We start from the raw sequence: 12,490 nt of genomic DNA, 5'->3' as shown, positions 1-12,490 counted from the left end.
AAGTGCAATATTAATTGCCTGTAATGTTACACTGCCCTTCTCTAGAACTTGCTTATCACTTCTGGAAGTATTTTTGTTCGCAGGTTTTTTGTTACCTGCTTTTTGTAGGGGACAGAGAGCTTCAAGTCCTAATAAAAGATCCACTTACTCTGAAAACCAGGCTGTCTAAATTCTCCTTTCATGGCCTATTATGATAATGAGAAAAGAAGGGAGAAGGAACCAACTGAAAAAATAATTTCTTGGAGTGGATTCTGTATGTACATTGTGGGGTTAAGGAAATTGGAAGGAAATGTTTGCATGGTGGCAGGAAACATTAAAGTACCATACAGATGCCTATGTAATTTTCTGCAGATTTGACAACTTATTTCTGCAGAACACACTGAAATTTAGATGTAATACAGCTATTTACACTTATGCTAATAAAAAACAACTCAGGCTATTTGTAATCATGAAATTTCACATGTTGGGAGAAGTTGTGATAAGACACAGCAGAATAACTGCTTGAATTTCTGAAATAAAAGGCCTGTTGCAAGACTAACAAAATGATTATCCTAACATACATAATACAGCACTCAGTGTTTTAGATGTGCAACAAAAAATGCACAGTTAAATAGATTATTCAAGATGACTTTTCCAGAAATTCACTGCTGTTCTCCTCTAGGACATTCCCTAGTAAACATTAATTAACATTTTAAGGTAGCCCATCACAGATGAGTAAATGCAGTCTTTAATAAATAAGGATTTACAGTGCTGCATCCTGTTACTATTGAGGTATTTTTCTTAAAAAATAACCTAATATATATTTTTTAATTAATATAAAGTTTCTTTTAAAAATTCTTGTAAATTAACGTGATTTATTGATATCCAGACTATTTTGTTAGTGAGGACTGGCAAAAAAAAAATCGACCAAAGATTTTATACAAAACATGAAACTTCCCTGAGTTTGTCATTAGCTGAAGTGTGTTTCTTATTGACAGAAGATACAACATTTCAGCTGGTTGTTTGTAATGGACAGTTCATTCAAAAGGCATCTTAAACCAGAACATGAAAAATGTATTTAGCAACTAATCTTTAAAATGAAAAGGTAAGAGATTAAATAGCACTGTGATATAGGAAGTGTAACATACATTACATCTAAAGCAATTTTTTAAACTCACTCATAGTGGTAAGCAGGAATTTCACTTTGTCATTCAGAAATGGCCATTGGATGGATGGTAAAAAGGCTCATGTGTAAAACCAGGCAAAAAAGAGTATTTCCTTAAATGATTGAAATGTCTGTGTTGAATCAGTAATGCTTATGTCTAAAATTAAAATGTAGTTTGGGCAGGAAATTCAGAAAGGTTTATTAACCTGAATTAAATTATTCCAGCTAAGCTATAGCACTGGCTAATGATAGACTATGCAGAAAGGATTTTTTAGCCATGTTTAACTATTTTTTTTTTACTAAGATGCTTGGAAAGTATCTCTTTTTTTGTGACAAGGTAAAATTGAAGGAACTATGTAAAATAACAATGTAAGTACATTACTTGGGAGGAAGAAACTGGAGTGTCAGTGCTTTTCTATTCCCAGAAAGAATGTTATTCTAGTAACACATTCCATAGAAAGTTTGATGCATTTTAATGAGTAAGGTATTTATCCCACTTTTATTGTGGCATAAATCCTTTTCCATACTACTCACTCTATGAACTTCTGGCATCCATCTGTTATGGTTCCAGTTCATAGTTGTTGTCAGATTGTTTGGACAAGCTGTCAGAGATTTTCTAGGTTAATGACATTTATCACTTGTTCTCCTGGGAAATGAGTGTTTGTTGGCCATGATTCTTCTGACATTACAAAGGCAATTATTTTCAGTGGTATGGTAGCTCTTGTGATAAGAGCTCTTAGCATCACAGTTGCATCTTTCCACTACTCCTGTTGTAAATAATTGAAAGGGAAGTTTGAAAGGGGATGAATGGCTCCCTCAGACAGGAAATCACACAGAAGATTAATGTTCTGGTTCTGGCAGGCAGGATTATAGATAAGCACTTTATATCAGTTTTCCTTTAGGTAAGGACAATGTTCTAGTGGGGGAAACAAACAGGAAAGTAGTAATGGTGACACAAGTGGTTGTGTCAAGAGTGTACAGAATATTAGACTTCAGAAATTACTCTTTTGGGCCGATGGCCTGATAGCTGACCTGAAGCTCATTAGCCATTGTTATGAGGGAGAAAAATGATAAGCAATTCTGCACTTTTGTTGAATGAAATTAATGAATTCTTTTCAGCAGATTTGTAATAAGGCTCAGTCCTTTGGCTCATAGAGAACTGACAGATGTAGTGTATATCTTACTCTTTTTTTCCTGATTTGTTAGAAATAATCGAGATTTTATCTGAAAACTAATTTAAGCCCAGTGAAAAGTGTTCCTCTGCTTGTTAAATTTTCCCATCTCTAAGGGAAAGATAAGAAATTAAAAGTTTCAAGAAAGGGAGAGTCCTTCCTCTTCTTCTTTAAACCTTCCTTTGGTTACTGTCTGCTCTGTTTCCAGTCCCACTCGTGATGTTAAGTTCAAGCAGTCTTCTGACTGTCCCTTCTAAAGATATAAGCCATGTTTTCAGCCTTCCTGTGACATCTTCCCCATAGTTCTCCTTTTTTGTACCTCTGACATTTAAAACCTGACATAAGGGAATAAAAGGACCAAAAGAAACACGACCTAGTGCAAAAGGTCCAAATTTCTGGCTTGAGCAGCAGCTGGTAGAAAATCTTGCATCAGCACGTAAACCAGTAAAGACCAGTTACAAGTCTAACACTGTCTTCTAAATCACCTCAGCAGAGGCTACTGCACTGGACCATAAGTTGTTTCCCATCAGTAGAAACTAGAGTTTCACAGAAATTAGGGAGTGTAGCTTATGCCCACAGCTGAAAGAGTTCATATCTGCTTCTGCACTGGGAATTTTCCATCACACCCTCTCTGTTCAGATACATTTTGTTTATCTGGATGACCTGACTAGGTGGTTATTTTTTGTAAAAATCTGGGCTTTGGGGAGATAAGAATACCTGCACATCTGCCATACTGTGTTGCTAGTTACAAGGACATAAACCAAGAGAAGGTCACAGTAACTAATGGCATGGTCCCAAGGTTTATCAGTATGAAAGAGACATTTATTTAGTGGAGTTTAAAGAGGAGTAATTATTTCCTCTCTCTTATGCCAGCAGCTTCTTTTTTTCTTGATTGCATACAAAACATAAAAAGTGAGCAACAAAGCTAAGTGAGGTGTTTTCTAGAGTTGTCACAGCTTGTTATTTGATAGTCATCATAATCCAGGTTCACTAAGGGTAAGATTTATCTTGGCTACTCTAGGAGGATGTTGGTGACAGATTTCTACTTTAGTCAAACTATAGTTATCTCTGTGAAGGTTTCAACATGCAAATAATTCCTATTTCCCTTTGTAAAAGTGTGCTTCTGTCCCTACTCCAGTGATTTTTCTAAGTACATTTTATTATCTAAACACTGGAAATTTGAGAGGTATTCGATCTCTGTTTATGTCAGTGATCAGACCAAGACAAAAACATGCAAGATCATGAACTGTTCAAATACTGCATGGAACAAAAGAGGAAAAAAGTCAGCTAAAGACCTCCATCTGTGCCTTGTGTAATCAAGCTACCAAGTGATATTCTCTTTTTTAAAATCTTTTGCATGGGTTGGAAAAGAGCACGCTGTTCTGTAAATCAGGCCATTGTATGGATGGAATTGTGTGCCATTTAAAGTATGAAAGTGTTTAACTTCCTACCACCTTTTCCCCTGCAACAGAAGTCTTACCTGTGTTTTTGGACATTTATATCTGCAAAAAGCTGTCAAGGAGCAGTAGTATTCTGGACATGATGAGTGAATTTCTGTTTATGCCTGTAATTTGCAAATTTTCTGAACTCTGTGGATAAAAGAAAGCAAGATTTTCCTAAAGATGAAATTTGTTAAAATGCACTAGAACATTCAGTCAGGATCCAACTTGTTTTTTGTGCACTGAATATTAAAAGTCAAAAAGTAATTCCTTTAACTGGTTTGAAAGAAGAGCAAATATTACCCACTTCTTTTTTAATTGTAACATTAAAATGGCTTGCTCTTTAACTGAAGACAATCTCTTATTGATCAAAATTCTACTAGCTTGACATTTTCCTGTTAATAATTTGAACGTCTGTAGAGTTCTTAATATTCTTGTTTTCAAATATTTAATATTTTTTTTTCCAGCTGGATAGTTTGGGAATTATATGGAATTGTATTTTTTAACAATCTAAATTTCACATGATAGGTGACTGATTTTAAAGTCCCTGGAAAAATAATGAGTTTAATAGATAGTCTTTCTTATTTACTGAAATTTCACATGTACCAGTTTATCAGTGACCAAAAATCCTCAGCAGGGGTGTTATTTTACTGGTTGGTATAAACATGACAGGCCTTCTCAGCCCTGTGGTTTCTGCTCTTTCCCCCTTGCCTCATAGTTTCATGTAAAGGCTGAGAATGTATAGATATGTAAGTTTTTCACACATTCTGAAAGATTTTGGACATACTGATTACATGACATAAAAATGTATTCTTCTCATGGGTCTTTGCTCTCCAGAGCAAATGATACGTTGCCAATACCAGAATCACCAGAAAAGAACGTGGAAGATTTCTCACTGTGCTAAGAGGTTGTTTCAAATCTGTAAAGAATGAGCAGAATATAAACATCCAGATGAATATCTAGATGAATAATTCATTAAAGGAATCCTAAGCAGTTGGATTTTTACTATTCTCTCTGAAAAGAATCCGTACATTAGGGACTGTGGAGTCTGTGAGGATTTTTTTAAGGTCACAAAGTATTTGCTTATCCATAGATTATATCAAGTATAGGGAAAAGGGTGTTCAAGATATTAGTACTATAAAATGAAGCAGCTGCATGAAAAGGAAACTAAAGTTTCCAACAATATGTAGCTGGTATTTGAGCTGTAGCAAGCCTTCTCAAAGAAAATCCTTATATGCAATCAAAGAAAGATATAAAATCTGTTTGATAAATTGAGTAGGCTCTTTCCATTTATCTTCTTCAATACTTTTTCTTCTCCGTCCAAAAGCATCGTCATGTGATCAAGAGCTTCAGTCAGCCCTGGAGGAAGCAAAGCAGCCCCAGAAGGACAATGTGTTCATTCCAGAGTGTGCTCAGGGTGGCCTCTACAAGCCAGTGCAGTGCCATCCTTCCACAGGCTACTGCTGGTGTGTTCTGGTGGATACGGGGCGTCCCATTCCCGGTACATCAACAAGGTAAGGGAGTACATGTTCAGTGCCTCTAAAGCTGCACTAAGAGCATGTCCCAGTGTCCATGGGACTATTACTTCTACTATTCTACTAGATTTCTATTGCTGGTGGAATTTCAGTCATATAGGTTTCTTCCACTATAAATGGAAATATTTTGAGACATCAAAAATTAAGGCTAGATGGCCGTGGAGAGTTTCACTGCAATGGCACAGGCAGTTTGCCATCCTAGTCTTCTTCTTTGCTCCTATTTTGTGCTGGGAATCCAAGGCTTGGAGCATATAATGAATAATCCCAGAGGAAATTTCACACTCCTTATCCTGAATATAAAAGAGCCAAGTAGGATGATCTGTGACCACATCCAACCTCAGAAATGCTTAGTTATTTTACCAGCAATCTCCTCAACTATTTCATATGATGGGCTTAGATGGAACAGCTCCTTGGGAACCCATAGAGAGGAAATATAATTTTAGTGTGTTATTAATAGAAGGTTGGAGTTCAGTCATCTCAGCTGAGCCGGATGCATGGTAAAGTATTGTGAGCCACATAGTGCAGATGTAGGCAAAGAGCATATCAGGTTCCAGAGGATGTTATTTGGGTTGGTTATTGAGGTTTTGGCCCTTGTAGGAATGCTATAGAAGCTCATATAGAGCTGGCAAGGCAGTATGGGCATCTTGATGCAATCATAACTCTTTTATAACTTAGGCAAAATCTTTTTTATCATTTGCATAAGGTTTGTGAAAGAAACATGCCTTATAAGCCACTTGCTGTAAAACAGTATATTGTTGGAGAGAACTTTTTCACTTGTTCTTCAAGTGCTGGTTTGTTTCTAGCTGTTTATACCATAGTCTAGACTATGCCAATTACAGTGTCATCTGAAGTGGACTTGATGATCTTAGAGATCTTTTCCAACCTTAAGGATTCTTTGATTTTATGATTTAAAGTTGCTGTTGGATCACCTGTTTCTGGCACGTTGATGTCCATAAATGATCAAAACATAGTAGTCTACATTTGATCCTTAAACTGTAGGATCAGTATATATATTGTGTGAGGATCTAAAGATGAGTTCTAGAGATTCCAGATACTTCCTTTTATTCTCTTTCTCTGTTCTCCACTCCCAGGTTTGTTCACTGTTTCTTCTTTTTAGTGCTAATCCTTCTTTGAATTACCAGTTTAAATAATTTTATTTCCTATTCTCTACTTTGAGTCTAAATAATATTCTTGTGCTCATCAAGCAGTGTGGCTTCTGCTGTGGTCTAGTTTTTGTTGGCTTTTGGTGGGGTCTTTTCTGTTTTTTGTTTTTTTGGTTTGGTTTGGTTTCTTGTGGATTTTGGTTTGTTTGGTTTTTTTTTTTTCAAGGGGGTTTGTGGTGTTTTCTCTTTATTTATTTATTTATTTATTTATTTTTAGTTCTTATTGATTTGCTGCCTTATACTCAGTATCCATCACAAACTCCAGGTTCTTGCTTCAAAGTTGCTTTCCAGCTGGTTGGTCCCTATATTGTACTGATGCAGGGAGTTAATCTTTGCCAGAGGCAAGAATCTTGCATTTTCTTTTTTTTTTTAACTTCATGAGATTCCTGCCAGCTCATTTCTGCAGCTTGTTGAAGTTCCTCTAAATGGCAGCACAACCATCTTGTGTATTAGACACTTCCTCCCAATTTTGTATCATCTGCAAAGTTGTTCCATGTCACAGGATCCTGGTCATTAAGGAAGAGGTTAAACAGTATTGTGTCTACAATCTTTGGGGCACTGAAATTCCACCTGAAATGTTTCTGCTGATCCCAACTATTTGAAAGTGGCTGTTCAGCCAGTTTTCAATTCACCTCACTGTTCATTTATCTTATCCATACTTCATCAGTTTCTCTACGAGAATGTGATCAGAGACAGTGTCAAAAGCCTAGCTAAAATTGAGATAAATAATATCTGCCCGTCTCACCTTATCCACTGAGCAAGTTACTAGAGTCACAGAAAGCTGCAAGTGTTGGCCAAGTACAATTTCCTCTTCCTAATTCTGTCCTGACTACTCTCAATCACCTTCTTTGTATGTTTTGAAATAGCTTCTAGGAACATTGACTTCATCACCTTCTCAGAAACCGAAGTAAGGCTCTCTGGCTTATTTGGCTTTTCCTTACCCTTCTTGAACACAGAAGTGACATTTTCTTTCTTCAGTCCCCAGTCAGTACAGCCTTTCAGATCTAATAGAGAGTGGCCCACGAAGCAGCCAGCTACCTCAGCACATGTGGGTGCATCCCATCAGGTCCCATGGAGTTGTGTATGTCCAATTTGTTCAAACAATCCCTGACTTGATCCTTCATGACCCAGGATAAGTCTTTCCTTGCTCTAGACTTTACTGCTGCTCTGAAGGAGCTGGAATTCCTGGAGACAGGTCTTACAAGTAAAAACCGCAGAGGAGGTACCATTGAGTACTTCTGCTTTTTTTTCTGTCCTTTGTGACAAGATCTCTTATCCCACCCAGCAGCAGGCTCACACTTCCTTGTCTTCTTTTTGCTGCTGCTAAGTGTGTAAGAAGTTCTTGTTGCCTCCATGCTCCTTACCATATTCCTGGCCCCATCCCTGCACACTTGAAAAGTTTATTCCTCCTGTATAAGCTGATTAATTGTATGCTTTCTTTTTAAATGTGAGTTTTGTTAGGTGCACTTTGTTCATCTGTGCAGGCTTCCTGCCACATCCAGAATGTCAGGATGAGCCATTCATGAAACTGGAGGTGATGATCTTTAAAAATCAACCAGCTTGCTCTCCTATTCATATGTACAGTGTGCATGCAGTATGTGCCATTTTGGCTCCTGCTGTCATACAGGCTGGAATTCTAGGTCTTCCCCTTGATGAATCACCTATGGACCTAGAATCACTCTCTGTCTCTTTTTTCCCCTGTTTGGTCTGCTGGGCTCTTGTTTTTGGCAGCTCCAGAGTCACTCAGCTGTGGGAGAAGAGGCGGCAGGAAGACCTTTGACTGTGCTGCATGTCTCTAAGGTTGGAAGGCTGGAAAATTGGACTCAGTCTTTCCATGCATATGGTTTAGGCACAGAAGTGCTCTGCCTGATGAGTGATGCTATAAAGATCAGCTGCTATGTTCTTGACCATTTCTAATTTTTCAGCTTTGTTAGACTTAAGGTCAGTCCTCAGTGAAGCTCTGCGGAAGTAAAATGTAGTGATATCCCCAAAGAGGACATTTCTGAGCACAGATGGGTGAGGAGAGTACTCAGTTTTAGGAATTTCATACTAAATAAAGGATGACTGGTGTATTTAGGAATCTACAGTCTTGGTAAACAAGCAGGTGGGATTACTGCCTGGAGTTTAAGAGGAATGTCTAGACCTCATTTCTGAGAAATATTTAGATGGGCTGGAATACCATTAATTATTTCTTGATTTTAATTTTTTTTCTGTATTGATAAAACTAAACTTTTTTTTTTTTTCTCAGGCAGAGGGAACTAAAGGGGGATCAGAATATAATGAGGAATATACACTTGTCTTTTTTGTAATTCTTATAGAATGGAAAGAATGAATATGTGAGTCTTTCCTAGTTTAAAGAGCCAGGGGCTTGTGCAAAATTTGGTGTACTATCTTTCAGTTTTTCACTGCAACATACAAATTAAAAGATGTCAAAGCTCTACTGATAACATTAGTGCTCCTGGTAGCAAGATGGATACATAGCATACTGAAATCTCTTTTCTGCAAATAGGATTGAATCACTAAGGGATTGAAACACTGAAATGATAGATCTGGGAAGCTATTGCCAGAATATCTCAATATTTTGCTTAGTTGTTTGTTTTGAATGTATTAATGAGGATGATATTTTTCATATTACAAGGCTCTGAATGCACTCAATAAATGGTAGTCACATTAAATAAGACTCTCAAAATGAGGGAACACTATTCACATCCATTTACCTTCTAATATACTGTCATCTGAAAAAAAGACAAATCATTTGTCAGTGAAGGTATTTCAGAAAAAAATATATGTTAATGAAGAACCCCTCTAGGACATTTAAGACAGTAAAACTTACAAGAAATAGGCTGAAGCTGTGGAATAAATCTGGATTAGAAGGAGGTAATGCATTTAAAGGCTAAAAACGACCATTCCCACAAAAGCCTATCAGTGTGGTCCTCACCAGCTGGCTCCCCATGCCTCTTGGAAATCACAGCATGAACCTCAGCCTTTTGGCTCAGTGGGGACCATGGGGCTGTGTTCTCACATGTGCCTTTTTACCAACTAGGATCTTGTGCAGGGTGAACCCCAAGCTTGCACAAGATTCTCTAAAGTTAAAAAGGAACATAGATCATCTGTTTCATGAAGCTGCCCACACTGTAGGATCTCTGTGGAAGCCTCCATCCTCTACTGCTTTGTACACCTCAGTAATCTCAGTGCTTCCCAGCAGACTGATCAGAGGTATAAAGCAGTCTTCCTAAGCTCTTGCCAATTCCAGATATATGTTTACTGCTAAGGATTCTTTCCCCTTTTAAATTCAAAAGAGTAACTTGGGATGTCTTTTAACTACACTATTTTTAACCTGACATGCTCCATTCTGACATGCTATCCTGTTTCCACTCTTTCTTCATGAAAACTGAGGCAAGTCTGTTTTTCTTATCAGTTTTTAGCATGACTGTTCCTGTATGGTAAATTTTAAATGACTTGTTTTCTTTCTTCAGTTGCTTTAAAGAGTTAAACATAGACTTTTCACATTGCAGCATTTTGACACCTATTGAGCTTTTGTAGATTTAGTTTGTATTGATGAATTATGTGTGTATTTAACAAAAATATCAGCCAAAAGGGTGGGAGAGTAGAGGCCAAAAAATAAAATGTAGGCACAGAGCAGCCACAGTAATGGAAGAGAAGGAGGGGAATGCAGAGCCAGGTATCAGATTAATCAGGGGCCAGGCTGTTTGCCAGATACTGCATTAGTGAGTATTGCTCAGAGACTTCCCTTTCACTGTTTTCTTGGCTGATTGAAGTGGTCATCCATCAAGTATCTGAATCCAACCCATGTTATCAAAGCACCTATTTCTACCATTCTTTAGGGTGAAAAGAGTCTGTAGCTCTCCCATGTCCATAAAAATGATACTGTACCTTCTTGCAGCAGCCAAAATTTGATGGGCCAGTAGTCAGTTTCATCAGATGATGTAGAAATAAATTAAGCCCTCAAAGGAAAAATAATATTGCAGTTTTCTATGCTGCCTGATAAATAAAATCAAAATATTTAGGCATTGTTTTTAGAAGCAGTCTGACCTTCCAGGACATTGCCACCATTCACTGTTTTTGGTAATAATTTGTTCCAAAAAATTTGGATGAGTATATTTTAATGAGACATTTTAGTATGTACACTCGGTTGGATTAAGAGAACTTGATTGATATAAAGTGTGAAAGAATGTAGATTCAGTGAAGAGTATGTGCACACACCTATATGTAGACACAATTCATGTTAGTTTAACTGAGAATTGAAACTTTCTCTGAAATGCTACCTGCTGAGTTCTGCAACTTCAATCTATTTTAGTAGAATAAAGTAAAATTTTTTTTAGAAAGAGGCTCTGTCAAGGTGAGTGAAAAATCACCATGCATTGATAGCTGGACATGGAAAAACAGGTGTTCAGCAGCAGATGCTCCCATCCCTCCTGGTCTTGCATAAAAGATATTTCTAGTGGTGTTTGTTGGAAGTACAAATAGCACAGTTTCTTATTAGACTTTGTTAGACTAACAAAGTGACTTTAATAAACTCAGTAAGCATAGAAGAGCCAGAATATTCCAGTAGCAGATGGAGATTCAGTCTTTTTCACAATTCACTTCAAGCAGTTCCAGCCCAATTACCTTCCTTCTGGAAATCCTATCAGTTTTTCACTCTTGTTCAAAACATTCATGGTTAACCCTTCTTAATTAAACTGTATTTTTTTTTTTTTTTGAGAAGATACCGTAGCACATTAATTTAGAGCTGCAGAGCTGCAGTAGTACCTAACTATAGTACCTGCCTTGCTGTGATTTTGAAGTTGTTTCTCTGATGTTTCCCAGCATGAATACTGTCTGTGATATTGTTTATAGCCTTTTAGTTTTATAGGTGTGAGACAGCCTTATTTTTTTCTTGCTTCTCTGGGTGTTTTTTGGTATATTTTTAAAAATATTTTTTATTTTGTATTAATTTATAACAATTCTTTAGTTTTCCTCCCAGTAGAATGGGTTTTAGAAGAGAGAATATTTTTTTAGTTTGGTATCAACTCTGGGAGAGTAAAGTCGGTTTCTTTGAGGTAAGTGAAAAATAGACAGATAAGCTTGCATTGCCCTCTGAATGAAAATGCAGGCTTATTCCCTGAAAACAAGAAAGTATGAGGACTACAAAATTGGTAATAAATTAATGGTTAATCCAATTAACCTTGACTGGTTTTATTCTCCTCCTGTTTATTCTTTAGGTATGAACAACCTAAATGTGATAATGGTGCCAGAGCTCACCCAACAAAAACAAAGGATTTGTACAAAGGACGCCAGCTTCAAGGTCAGTGAAACTGATAAATTCAAGTTTATGCATCCCACTGCTTTGTTTATTCACAGCTGTAAATTAGAAAGCAATTCCTTACACTATATAAAAACAAGGTATATTTTGTATATCTCTATATTGGTTTGCCACTGACTGAAGTCTTTGACTTTGGAGCAGTCTAAGTCAATATGGGTCTTGGGATCTTGTCAGAGAAAGTAAGGCTCATTTTCATCAGTAGTTTAATGGCAGTCACATATGCTTACTGGAATTATTCTTTGCTGCTGTCATATCAGGGAAATAGCAAATATCAGCATTTTCTGGATGGAATCTTAGAGGGAGAATGGGCAGGTGAAGGTTTTAAGATTTCATATGTCTACTCTTTATCTAAACTGCTAGTGCTTTTATACAGTACAGTAATAAAGATTTATCCAAAACCAGGATACTTTTCCAGTGAAATAGTTAACAAGAATTTTCAATGCTGAAAGCTCCTACCTGATAAATTAATTTTCATCATGTTTGGCAATGGTATATTGATCTTCTTTTTTTAATATTATGGTATTTTGCATGAGGTGCACTTTAGTTCAAAAAACCACTACAGCCAATGCAAGCCTATAATTATCATAATTCATATGTATGACATGGGTTTGCTCTTTCTCATGTTAGGTTGCTTAATGTTTGACTTCCTTGTGTTACTTTAAAATAAGGCAAATACCAAAATTTCTTCAATACTTACCAGTTAGCTAAAAGAAT

The 12,490-nt window shown here is 36.8% G+C and overlaps 1 protein-coding gene across 4 annotated transcripts in view; it reads left to right on the top strand.

Annotated features, from left to right (window-relative positions):
- The window catches only part of SMOC2 (SPARC related modular calcium binding 2), a 131,339-nt gene that overhangs the window by 86,701 nt on the left and 32,148 nt on the right, over positions 1-12,490 (top strand). For all 4 annotated transcript variants that reach the window (XM_056488282.1, XM_056488284.1, XM_056488281.1 and 1 more), the window contains exons 8-9: positions 5,083-5,269; positions 11,676-11,758. In XM_056488282.1, coding sequence (XP_056344257.1) covers positions 5,083-5,269; positions 11,676-11,758 — 270 coding nt within the window. The remainder of the gene's footprint in view (positions 1-5,082; positions 5,270-11,675; positions 11,759-12,490) is intronic.

Source organism: Oenanthe melanoleuca, chromosome 3, assembly GCF_029582105.1.
Source record: "Oenanthe melanoleuca isolate GR-GAL-2019-014 chromosome 3, OMel1.0, whole genome shotgun sequence".
NCBI lineage: Eukaryota > Metazoa > Chordata > Aves > Passeriformes > Muscicapidae > Oenanthe > Oenanthe melanoleuca.
This window is presented reverse-complemented; position numbering and strand designations above follow the sequence as displayed.